The sequence below is a fragment of the Octodon degus genome, unplaced genomic scaffold, assembly GCF_000260255.1.
Source record: "Octodon degus isolate 3935 unplaced genomic scaffold, OctDeg1.0 scaffold00004, whole genome shotgun sequence".
NCBI lineage: Eukaryota > Metazoa > Chordata > Mammalia > Rodentia > Octodontidae > Octodon > Octodon degus.
In genome coordinates, this window is record NW_004524580.1 from 27,214,178 (window position 1) to 27,226,998 (window position 12,821).

General features: G+C 51.9%; 1 protein-coding gene and 1 pseudogene across 6 annotated transcripts in view; one reads left to right on the forward strand and one right to left on the reverse strand.

Moving 5' to 3' along the window:
• Window positions 1-4,267: 4,267 nt before the first annotated feature.
• The window catches only part of Anks1b (ankyrin repeat and sterile alpha motif domain containing 1B), a 1,319,834-nt gene continuing 1,311,280 nt past the window's right edge, over window positions 4,268-12,821 (reverse strand). For 3 of the 6 annotated variants that reach the window (XM_004623821.2, XM_023716653.1, XM_004623826.1), the window contains 2 exons: window positions 8,629-8,796; window positions 4,268-6,082 (listed from right to left, as the gene is read on the reverse strand). In XM_004623821.2, the coding sequence (XP_004623878.1) occupies window positions 5,972-6,082; window positions 8,629-8,796 (279 nt within the window). In that variant the 3' untranslated portion in view covers window positions 4,268-5,971. The remainder of the gene's footprint in view (window positions 6,083-8,628; window positions 8,797-12,821) is intronic. The other 3 variants (XM_023716668.1, XM_023716659.1, XM_023716658.1) reach the window with 2 other exon arrangements.
• LOC105742313 lies at window positions 10,100-10,500 on the forward strand (annotated as a pseudogene).

Sequence of the window (12,821 nt, forward strand, 5' to 3'; positions counted from 1 at the left end):
TATATATATACCTGTATGTGGCATGTCAGAACTGAGAGTGGAGAACTCTGGGGTGCCGTGGTAGGGGAGGCCCAGCCTAGAGAGTACAAGGCTTGGGTTTCATCAGCAGCTGGGGAGGATTGGCCCCTAGCCTGCGATGACTTTGGAGATGTACCCATCTCGGATTCACCTTTATGTAGCTATGATTCCAAGCCCTTCACTGCGGTGCGGATGGAGGCCCCCCTCCCCCTCCTCCTGGATCCCTGTCTGCTGCCTGCCCACAGTGGCGTTAGCTGTTCTCCTCCACTGGGGCCCTCTGCCAGCCGCCCTGCCTTGGAGCTGCTGACTGTGGACTGACACCTCTAGGAAGTATGCCCAAATAAAATGCTCCTCCTTAGCAGGTGGGTGTCGGTATTGTGTGTCAGTGATGACAAAGTATTTAAGACACGCATGGTTCCCTAAATAAAGGCAGTTACCCGTGCAGAACCTCAGAAAGACATGACGCTCCTGGAAATTCCCAGCGCAGTGATGCAGGGGTTGCACCCAGCTCACAGGTGAGCTCGCTTTGGCCCACACTTATTTCTTAAACACTTAGTGTCCTGGCAACCTGTTAAAGCCCAGCAATGTCCCATATGAACCCAGATGTCTTAGAAAATCTGCTGGCCTAGCTCTCACTTTCTGCAGCTGGTTCACCTCTGCTCCCACCCTCACAGGTGAGACAGGTGGCTCTGAAGGCATCTGAGTTTGTACCGTCCCTGTACCCCACAGCCCCTCACCCCAGAAAGGACCTGTGGCAAGGGGATTCCTGAAGTCCCTGCTACCTTTCTTCCTGCTCTTCTCTGACTTGACACGTGGCTCACTGGGGTTTTTTCTTTCAAAAATCTAGGCAGGTATTTTTGTGAATTGAAGATAATTCAACCTCAAATGTCAGAAGACACAGAGGGTGGCTCTCCCTGGTGGCACTGGGACTTCCTTCGCCACGTGCCTGTTGCTTCCCCTGAGGGGCGTTGCAGGCTGCCGCCACAGTGAGGGGCTGTATGCATGCTTAACTGTGTCACAGACACCAGAGGACAGTTGCAGCAGGTAGTGAGTGTGAGTTGCTTTGAACAGTGTCCATTGCATGCGGTGAGCAGACGCGTCTTAGTGGGGTCTCTGGGCGACGTGGGGCTCTCCACTTGCATGCAGTGCAGCGCCCAGGTGCTGCATGCATCTGTCATCTGACCCCTGTGCCCCTCTGCTGCCAGAACCTCCTAAGAAACTAGAGCTGTGTGAGCCCAGAAGGCAGGGACTGTCTTGGAGGCAGGCGACTCTGTGGGAGCTGAGAAATGGAGTCTGTTTGAGCCTGTGTATCCGCCACTAGCCACCGTCTTAGAAAGTTAAAGGCCCGTGTAGCTTCATGTGTGTTACCCTCACCCTTCACACCAAGCTGTATCTTTAGCCCTTTAAAAAAAAATCTCTTTGAGAGAAAGTCTTGCAAACTCATTAAGTCTCCTAGGTTTGGCTTGAATAGATCCTCCTGCCTCAGCCTTGCAGAGCACTGAGATTACAGGCATGCACCACCCCACATCTGCCTGTGTTTTTTTTTTTTTTTTTTTTTTTTTTAATACACAGAGGTCACTGGGACTTGGGAGAGAAAAACAGACACTGTTTTGATAATGAATAATTTGTAGCTGTGATTCACGATGAGTTACACACTGAGTACAGTGTGTTGGGGCTGGAATGAGCATCCCTCTGCAGAGACAGCTCGAGGCAAGTGGCAGCACGCTGAGCAGCGAGCAATTCCCAAGCAGTAGGCTAATGCGGGTGGATGGCAGGAAGCGGTCCAAAGGCATTGGTGTTGTCCAAGTTGGCAGCAAGGTCTTGGGGGTCATCAACCATGGAAAGAAGATCGGTGCCTGGGCGCTGGTGGAATCCCACAGCGGATGGGGTGTGACTCAGCTCAGCTCGGGCTCTGTCCTCTGGGACTCTGGGGCACTGCAGAGGCTTGGGTGTTTGTGCCTGGACAGCAGCAGGGGTGCAGAGTGTGGGGAGCCAGGCACAGAGAACGGTGGGGCTGTGCTGGCCTGTGCTGTGTTGAATCAATTTGATTGAAAATGTGTTACTATCAGATTGTTTTTATTTATTTAAAATTTTTGTTTTTAATCTTCTATTTTTTTGGTGCAGGGTCTCACTATGCAGCTCAGACTCATAGTGATCCTCCGGCTGGGATTACAGGTGTGCACCACCACACCCGGTTTCAGTGGCCAGCATGGTGAAGGGCCAGCACGATGTGTGGTACCCGGGATCAGGCAGGTGCTTTAGACCATCGAGCTATCTTCCCAGCCCAGATTGCTTTTAAATAGGAAACTACACACACACACACACACACACACACACACACACACACACACACGTATGTGTGTACATATATGGGAGGAAAGGGAGAATTTAAGCCAGATATGGTGGCATGGGGCTGTAATATCAGCTACTCTGGAGGCTGAGGCAGGAAGGTCAAAGTTTAAGTCCAGCCTGAGCAATTCATTAAGACCCTCCCTGTCTCAAAATTAAAAAGGAAAAAAGAATTGAGGATGTAGTTCAGTGAGGAGTGTACCTACTCTAAGGGAGAAAAAAAACCTTTAAAATATAATGCTTTTTTTAAAAAAGGATTTACAAGCACAAGGGCCTGGTTTGATCCCCAGTACTGCATGCTATGCCGGCCTGGAAACTGGGTGTGGTGGCACATGTCTGTAATCCCAGCACTGGGGAGGCTGAGCTGCATAGCGAGACCCTGTGTCAAATAAATAATAGGTTTTTAAAAATTAAAAGAATGAAAGAAGCAACATTACTTGGACTCTGTGAATTTTATTAATTTCTGGAACCCTGACTGCACGTGCTTGGTCTCTTGCCCCTTATCCAAACATTAGAACTGGAGAAGAATGGATCTTGGGAAAAGTGACATCTGTAACTTATTAATGTACTGGCTAGGCACTCTTTTATAGGCGTCACTCACCCCAGTTTATCACAGAACTCCCCTTTTTGTGAATGCGAGTCCTTTTCTGACTACAGCATTCAGGAGCTGTGCCTTCCACCCTGTAGAGCCTGGAGTTGCCATAATGTCTGGTTTGCCCCTCAAGCCAGTGGGGAGCAGAGTTCTTCCGGTGCTGGGCTTCTGCCTCTGCTGCAGCTCTGGTGGGCTCAGGTCATACAGGGTGTGGGCTGCAGAGTGGATCAGGGTCTTTTAGTCCCTGCCTTCCTCCCTGAGGGTCACTGCAGCTGGCTGACTTCCCCACCCAGGGCACAGGCCTGCCACTGCCCCTTCTCATCCCCCCTCAGGCTGTTGGCAGTTTAGGGATCCAGTCCACCCGCAAGCTTACATGCCTGTATGTAAAGAGTGAAATCCTGGCGTGGTCCCAGGTGAACAGTACTGTGTGTTTTATGCTGGGACCATGGCAGATGCAGCATGCATTTGTGGATTTTGTATCAAAACTCCCTGCCTGAATTCTCCTTCAGGAGAGCTGCCCTCCATGGTGCCCCATCTTGGGCTGGCTTAATTAGCTCTTGGGGTTCAAAACCCCAGGCCTCCACATCAGGTGGGGAGCACCCAGAGATTTGTTTAATGTGGGTTTCTCTGGGTAAAAGATTGGAATTGGCAGTAGGGAGATCGTCTTTGAAAGTCACAGAACATGGGTCACAAATCTGACCACGAAGTCCTGCGTGGCCCTGACCCAGCTCCTGCCACTTTGCCTGCCACCTGGCATGCATTCTAACAAAGCTGAAAGAACCATGAATGGGCAGGTGATGTTTCCACAAACCCATCACTGTGTCATGCTGCAGAAGCCATCCAGGTTGGGGCTGGGGTAGGGTAGGCTTCTTCTTTTGAAAATTTTTGCTTTGGCAAGTTCTCCTTTCAACTGACTTTAATATTTAAACAAAGACACTGTACTGCATGTTGTGCCGGCTCTGTCCCTGGGTGCGCTGAGCCAGCCACTGAGACCGGGCGTAGTGGTGCATGCCTGTAATCCCAGTGCTGGGGAGGCTGAAAACAGGATCACTCTGAGTCCGAGCTGTGTAGTGAGACACTGTACCAAATACATAAATTCAAAGAAAAACAAAAACAATGGAGGCTTGGGCCAAAAGTCAAGCTTCACAGGGCACCGTTTATTTCTCAGACCCACTCAACTTGGAAATAAGCAAATTTTCTCTGCAATTTTGCTGAGAACCCCTTTAGCTGTGAATGGGTGGCTCGGGCCCTTTGGCTCTGTCGTCAGGGAGGAGGGGAGGGGCCCACAGAAGATGCCAGGCTTGGCGACTGTACAATTTGTTTTATTCTGTGTGCTTTTTATATGATATAAATAATGACAAAAATTACAAAATTTATAACTGGAAGCCCAAGCTTATTTACACATATGCTTCTATTTCAGCAAAGCCATTATCTCCTTTGCCCCTATACAGTTTCCTTTTGGTACCATATTTTAGGGTTATTTTACTCCATTTACTACATACATATCAACAGGAAATAGGCAAAATATATACAGGGAACTGTTCAGTTCAAGTAATGTAATAGTTATTAAAATTCTTGAACACTGAACTAAAACCATATACATTTGTCAGTTTGAAAGGAAATGTAGTTATTCTTAAAACTCCCCAACTGATGAATATAACATAACCTCAGGTTAGGTTTAAAATAATACTGGTTAATAAAAAAACATTGAGACAATTCCACAATTTATCAATATCGCTATAATGAACTTCAAAAGGATTCACAATATGGTTCGTTAGAACAATATACATTAAAATGTTATTTTTTTCCTATAGTGATATTGGTACTGTTTATATAATTTGATTCTACATAAATATACATTATGGCATCATACAAATACTCCACAGAGACGTTAAAAAAATTAAAATACCTTAAAGAAATGTAAGTAAATTTTATTTAATCAAATAGTACGCAAACTTTTTTAAATCTGTTTCAAGAAAAGTTTTATTACTTTGGAATTTCTTTTTTTTTGTATTTATTTTTTCTAGAAAAAAATTTTTGCAGTATTATTAACACTTTTCTCAAGCAAGGTTTCCATCACAGAAATCTTGACAGCAGGAGCCCTAGATTGGATTTTTTTCAGACATGTTCTTTAAAACACTGAGGATTAAAAAAAGAAAACAAAACAAAATCTTTGCAGGCTTATGGCTGCATCTCCTGCCGGGCAGACAAATTCAGGATCTTGCCACAACTTTAACTGGTCTTCCTGGTAGTAACAGCAGAAATTTAATTATTTCAAAGAAGACCAGAAACATCCCGCACAACTAACCTAGGTTTCTTATCAATGCATGAACGAAACATCCTTGTAATAAAAATATTTAATACAAGACACAATTTTTTTCTGTGCATAAATTGTTTTAAATCATTTTTTAAAATTTGAATTCATCATGAGATTTAAAGATTTTCATCATCCGACATAGTTAATTATATATAAAATCCACAAATATAGAAATTGGGAGACAAGATTTCCTGGCAATCGTGGGGGTGGTGGTTGTCCTTTTGCCTAAAGATACTGAACGATGTAATGATTTACAGGTGCTTTCTGCGGGGTGGGAGTTACTTCTCTTCTGATTTTACCTTTGACGCTGCTGACAGTGAAAACTAAACCCAAGACTTTTATACTTTTAGGCAGTATTAGCGATCCCCTTGACTCTTCTGTTTTGCTTTTTTTAAAAAAAGGTGATCACCCCGACTAAAGCAGGGCCCGCGGGCGCCGAGTCCCCGGAGAGACTTCGCGAGGGGCGCGCGGCGCAGCCGGGTGGGGACCCCGGGGCGCCCCCTCCACGGCTGCGGCTGCACAGCTGCAAAGTCTTGGTCGCGATCCGTCGCCGGGCGCAAGAAGCCTCCCCGGGCGGCGGCGGCCTCGGGCCGGGCCAGGCCCCGGGGGCGGAGCGGCCTCCTTCCCGGCGCGAAGGAAACCTGGCCCAGGCTGCCTGGCGAGCAAGGCACCGGAGGACGCGCGGGCGGCGACGATCAGAAAATCGTGGTTTCATACTTGGTATTAATGCCCCTCTTGGCTTCCTGCCCCGGCTCCACAATCCACGGCAGGTTGGCCAGAGTCTTTTGCTCAGACGGGTCGATCTGCTTTAAAACAGAAAGGCTGATGCCCGTTATGCGGCAGTGCGCGGGGGCGCGGCGCCACTCACCTGGGGACCCGTGTTCCTTTTAGGTTCGACAGACGGATAGACCTGCCTGGCCCAGAGCCCGGGGAGGGGCAGAGGGCCCCGAGGGGCCAGGCGGGCCACAGCGCCACCCGCAGGAGGCCGCGTCGCTTCTTCGTCCCACCCTGGCTGATTAGGTGCGCCAGCCACGGGTCTCCCTGGGATCGCCAGCACCAAGCTGCGCCCCGCACTGGTCCTCCAACCTAACTCCGTGTCCTTCAGGGTCATTGCCCGAGTGACCTCCTCCCCTAGAACCTGCTTCCCATCACAGAACAGCACCCCAGCTTTTCAACTCTGCTCTTCTGCGTTAGTTCTTGTGGCCAGAGGCACCATTCACACCCCCGGGGGTGGGCACCCCCAATGTGGGCTTCTGTCTGTCCCTGACACCCCGCCAGCTGGGTTCCTTTCTGGTGAGGCCACACACGGCTGTGGGTGGTGAGGACAGCTCCGCCAGCCTTGCCTCTCCCCCAAACCTGCCCATCTGCTCTGAGAGGGGGTTGCGCTGTGAGTTCCAGAGTGCGTTTGTGGACAGGACTGTCCCCCAGGGTCTCAGCCTTGCCCATTTTTGTTCCTGCCATGCCCTATGGGCACCTGTGCTGCGGGGACCTTGGAAGCATCGCCCACCCTGGGCTTGGTGGCTCGCAGGCTCTGGGGAGCCACATGATTGGCAGTAAACGAGGGTGTGCAGGGGCAGCCCTGGGCATGGGGCACTTTGGGAAGAGGACTGGGGAGCAGCCCCAGGTGGTTGAGGCACTGGTGTGAAGGGCTGGTCCGGCCCACCAGGAAGGGGTGCAGTGGTCTAAGAAACAATCCCACAATATCTCCCACACTCGCCGAACTGCTCCACCAACCCCAAAGACGCCCACAGCTCGTCCTGAGTCGCTACGGGGCTCGCCCTGGGTGACAGCATGCTATCCCCCTGCACATGGAGCTTGCATTTTTTTGTGGAGGGAAATAGAGAATAAGCAAAGGCCAAGTTGAAAAGCTCTCAATGAATACAAATGCGGTACAGAATTAAAAAAGGGCCACGTGGCTGAGCGCGAGCAAGGACCTTGCAGTTTGGCGGTCAGGAGCTGTTTCTTCACAGAGCGAGGCCCGAGTGACACAGTGACCCGAATGACAGAAAACAGGGCAGGAATTCCAGATGGAGGGGACCTTGGGTTGCAGTGGACACTGCTCACGGCAGGGAAGGCCCAGGCATACAGGTGTGGGGTGGGCCACAGGGCCAAGACTGATCTTGGCCAAGGAGAAAGGGAGTTCCCTGGTGTGTGGCACAGGCGGTGGCAGCCCCTGCTAGGACAGTGACAAGGACAAGGATGCAGAGCGGAATGGGCAGGGCAGAGACAGGTCCAGGGTGGAGTGAACAGGCTTTGCTGAGGTCGTGGAGGCGCGGATCTGGCTTCAGCTGCGTGTGCACAGCTGTGGTGTCTACTGAGCCAGGAAGACGGAGCTGGGAGCAGCTGTGGGGAAACTGTGGATTCCAACCTGGAATTCAAGCTTCACACGTGGAAGCTGGAGCCCTGGGGAGGCCAGGGGGCAGAGAGGCCGGGCCCGGTTCGTCCCTGCAGCTGTGGAAGTTGCCAGGATGGGGACAGAGTGGGGCTGGAGGGAGGCTGTGAACAGGAAGCTGCATGGTCACCAAGGGAGGTTCCTCTGCAAGTGTGACAAATGTCTCCTCCCTTGCTCATGGAATGAGATGGGAACCGCCATGGGGAGGAGACAGCTACAGATGGAGGGATTCGGGGGGAGAGAGGGTGGTGCGTTCTGGGGGCCGGCTGCTGCCAGTCCTGGGGTTTCTGGGACAAGGACGGCAGGCAGCCGCACAGAGGCAGATGGGAGCTTGCTGGGAGCCTTCCAGCTTGGAGGTGTTGCTACTACTAGCAGAGGCTGCCTGGGATCATGGAGCCTGGTGGGACAGGAAGTCTGCAGGGCTTCAGGAAGCAGGAGGGGAGCTCCTGGAGAAGGCAGCTGCTGAGGAGGAGGAGGTGGAAAGGCTGCGCCTGCCGGCAGTCATCATACGCAGGAAGCCTCAGCTGCCGGAGAGCTGGCGCACAGGCGGCAGGAACTCAGGCCTGGCATCTAGCATCCACCACTGGGTACTGGGGCAGCGTCACCATGAGGCTCACACATCTGGAGGCCTCATGCTGTGGTGGGACGGCAGTGGAGGCCCCAGGGAGCACAACCCCAAGCCTTCCTGGGCTTCGGGTGAGATCCTCCAGGGTGACCAGTGCCCCTCCTGCCCTTGGGGTGGCTGCAGGTGACAGAGCAAGAGGAATTCTCTCTGAAACCTCTGGTTTTGAGAAAAGGTCCTCTGAGACTGCAGGGACCAGGCTGAGACCATGCTGGTCAATGCTTGGAGGAGGCCAGGGGGAGGGATGTGGACAGAGGTCCCAGATCCTAACTGGCACCCATGGGCACTATGCAAGATCCCCTGTTGGAGGTAGCAGACACCTCATCTCTTCTACTTACCACTGACTTGCGGATGCTGACGCGGGGCTTGGGGATGGGCTTGGAGGGCTTGTTTTCAAAGCTTTCTGGCAGAGTGGAGGAATGCCCCCCCTTTCTCGCTTGTAGTGCTAGTTGGTAAGCAACTTCAAATGCCTGTCCCAGGGTTAAGATGATTTCGTAGGCTAAATTCTGCAAGAGAAAATGAGACCGTGTTTACTATGGGCGCAATGTCAGCAGGATGGGTGGCATGGCTGAGGGGCACCAAGAGGGTGCAGCAGCAGGGAGCTTGAACGACTCCACCTGGGTAAAGACGATCCCACACACTGTGTGGGTGCACACCTGAGAAGTCTGAGTCTACCTCAAATATCTGTGATTCAGTGAACATGCAGGAAACACAATCAAAATCTCATTCAGGATGAGGAGGAAAAGCACTAGTTAGGCGAGTGCCAGCTCCCTCAGGGGCAGCAGCGAGCTGCGAGCGGGGCTCAGCTAGCCAGTTGCCCATCCATTCTGCAGCCTGGCTCTCTGTCACTTCTCATGGGGACAATATGGCCCTGCCTGGTCCCAGAGAGGCAGGGTCTCCACAGCACTCCTGGCTCACAGTCGTCCAAGAAGTGGGTGGTACTGGTCAGAGAAGATGCTCTGGGGTCACCGCACCAGCTGAGAGCAGGCATCCTCTGTCAAGTTTCATTGCATGAATGTCTCCACCTGGTCTTAGAATCACAGAGTGGGCTGCGCTTCTGCTCCTGCTGAGACTGCAGCTCTGCCTTCTCCATCTTGCTGCTCTTCCACTCTCCCCATGCACAAGGGGATCCCCAGTCCTGTGTTTCTGGAGAAGCAACTGGGCGAGGATTGGTGGGCAGGTCTTGGGGAGGCCCACAGATTCTGGACTCCCTGGAATTCACATCAGCACGAGGCCCATGATGATGGTCTTGGGCCAGGTGGGCAAGTCCCTCAGCGCCCGAGACACAGTGAACAAAGGGTGTGTGGGTCTCCTCTGCGCTGGCAGTGGGGAAATGCCAGCCCCTGAGCAAGACAAGATGCCCAGTGCTGGAGACACCGCACCTCACACAGCAGCCTGCTGCTTCCTGAGAGAAAGCTGAGCCCTACTTGCCTCCAGGGATGAGTCAGACTAGTAAATTAGTGACACACCAACAAGTGCTGATGGAGGAGGACCCTGAGATGGCACCAGCCTTCATGCTCACTCGAGACGCCTGCATGTGGCCGAGTCCTGCAGCTTGCAGGGTGTGAGCCCCTCATCACGAGCCTAGCACAGGTTCCAAACGTGAGATCTGCAGACAGCTCCCGTGTCTTCAAGTGCAGCGTGGAGCTGCTCACTTGAGTGAGATTTTCCTCATGACAATCACGAGAAGCGGAAAGGTCTGCAAGAAAATGGGTGAGGCATGTTGCCCTTTCCTTTTAAATTTGTTCCAGGAAGGGAAGTCTCCGTCACTGGGTCCGGAGCCACCGCCGCCCCCAGGACCCCAGCACAATGCCATCGGAAAAGACCTTCAAGCAGTGCTGCTCCTTCAAACAAAGAGTAGAGGACATCCAGCTCACCCAAGAACAGCGTCCCACCAAGATCCCTGTGATCATAGAGCGATACCAGGCGGGAAGCAGCTGCCTGTCCTGGACAAGACAAAGTTCCTGGTCCCCGACTACGTCAACATGAGCAAACTCATCAAGATCGCTCAACTCATCAACTCATCAAGGTGGCGCCTGCAGCTCAATGCCAACCAGGCCTTCTTCCTGCTAGTGAACAGCCACAGCATGGTGAGTGTGTCCACGTCCATCTCGGAGGTGTACGAGAGTGAGAAGGACGAGGATGGCTTCCTGTACATGGTGTACGCCTCCCAGGAGGCCTTGGGGCGGGAGCTGTCTGTGTGCACCTAGAAGAGTGCGTGGAGGTCCCTGAGCTCTTGCCAAGGAGAAAAGGGATGTTACAACTGGGAAGGCTCAGCTCACATAGTCAGGTGTCAGGACAGTCTTGTTCCCACCTAGGAGTTTCAGGAAGTTGTTTTTGTATTTTATGCAGAAAAACTGAGTTCCAGTGAGCACACTCAGCTTTGGAAAGCTCTATTATTATTTTTCTTTTTTTCTTTTTTTTTTTGGCAGAACCAGGGATTGAACTCAGGCCCTTACGCTTACCAGGGAAGCACTTATTCTACTGAGCCATCTCCCCGGCCCCAGAAAACTCTATTATTTAACCTCAGCTACTTTGTTTTCAAAGTTTAGAAGTTTAAAAATAAAATACTTTGCATCCTAAAAAAATTTTGTTCCAGATATTAGGGAAAACACTCAAATAAGATGCAGTGAGTGGACTGGAATGTTTTCTGCCCAGTGACACTCTGGTTTGGCTTCTAGCTTGACATCTTTTATTTTGGAATGCTTTACAGTGTACAGTAAAGAGCTGCTACCCTCTTTGTCTTTTCTGCAGCCGTGATGTTTGCATTACAGGTGCCGGAGGTCAGGGAAGCCCAGGAACCAACACACCACTGCTGAGGGCGATGCTGCCTAACTCCAGTGTCAGGGTTTTGGAGAACAGGTGCTCGTACTATGAGACCTAAAGACACAGGCGCCTGCGAGCACGCTCTGTTCTCCAGATCACTTCTCTGGCCTCTCCTGTTAGGATGCCCGGTACAATGGGAGAAGACTACGACAGGTGTGACATTAACCAACAGTAATATAACTGTAGTCTCAGTGTCACATGGGTTGTCAGGAGTCTTGCAGTCTAAGCTGGGCCTCTTGGAGCACTGGCTGTGGGGAAACGAGTCCTGTGCAGAGTCTGGCACGCAAGGGTGTGTGCTGGGAGGGTGCATGCTGGGAGGCTAGCATAGGCACTGGTGGCCTGGAGAGGATAAGAGGTTCATCCACGCAGCACAGGCCTGATGCCAGAGAGAAGGCGGCCCTGCCACGCGCAGACCTGGGTGCAGTGTCTGCAGCCAGCTGAGCTGCCCGAGGTGAGGGAGCCCTACATGTTGTTAAGCACAGAAGAGCAGAGTTGCATGCCCAGCTCCGTTCCCGGCAGGTAGAACTGGGAGCAGGATGAGTGGGCACGGTTTTCCACCACTGCGTCTGGCACTGTTCGGTTCATAGCCCGCTCCCCGATGCCACATGATGGTGATGCTGTGGAAGGTCAGCTGAACCTCCCCTGGGCAACATGAAGGGGAGAAGCCAGACTCAGGGCTGCCAGGAGCAGTGTCCTCTGGCTGTGGGGCACTGAGGCCTGTGGTCACAGTAGGTGAGGTGTCCCTTGACATGTGCAGGTCCAAGCATGGGTCTGTAGTGGCCTTTTTTTTTTTCCTGCAAAGCTTTATTCCAGAGGGACTCAGTCCTTCTTGGCAACTGCCTTCCTCATGGCGGTCAGCACGTTGCTCAGCTCCTCATGCTTCCTCTTGGCGCAGATGTGCATCCCCACCCTTTTCTCGATGAACTTGAGGGTGTGCTTGTCCTTGGAGACCTTGAGCAGCTCCATGGCACGCCACTTGTAAGGGGTGAAGCCGCACACCTCCCAGATTATGTCTCCATGAACTTGGTGTGTTTGGTGAGACATCCATGGCAGCGGCTGTGCCTCGGTTTGCTCACGTTCTTAGTCACCTTGTGGCCCTTGTTGAGCCCACAGCCATTGGGTAGCGGAGGGCCATGGCTACTCTTCTTCAGTGGTTGCTGTGGTGGAAGGCTGTAGTGGCTTTTTAAAATCGGCTCAACCACACTCTCATCCCAGATACTGCCACCCAATGTCAGCTCTGGCTCGGATCGGCCCCCACCACCTCACTCTCCCAAAGCTTAAGCCTTGGGCCTCACTCGGCTCAGCAGAAGCTCACACATGCCTTCCTTTGCCAGCATCAGTTCTTCTGAACACATGGATTATGACAGATGTCCCCCCACCCCCAGGCCCGGGGATTGAACCCAGGACCTTTGCACTGACCTATATCTCCAACGCTTTTTATTTTGAGACAGGGTCTTATTAGATTACCAAGTTGCCCAGGTTGGGCTTGAACTTATGATCCTCTTGCCTCAGTCTCCCCGAGTATGGGAGTTACAGGTGTGTGCCACTACAGCTGGCTGCAGATGGCCTTGAATAAGTGTTTCATCTTATATAGATCCTGGATACAAAGAGGGTGTGTGTGTGTGTGTGTGTGTGTGTGTGTTGCTGAGAATGACTACTAGAAAGAGCATGCACTAAGCTTCTGTTTTCTTACCTCAAACTCAAA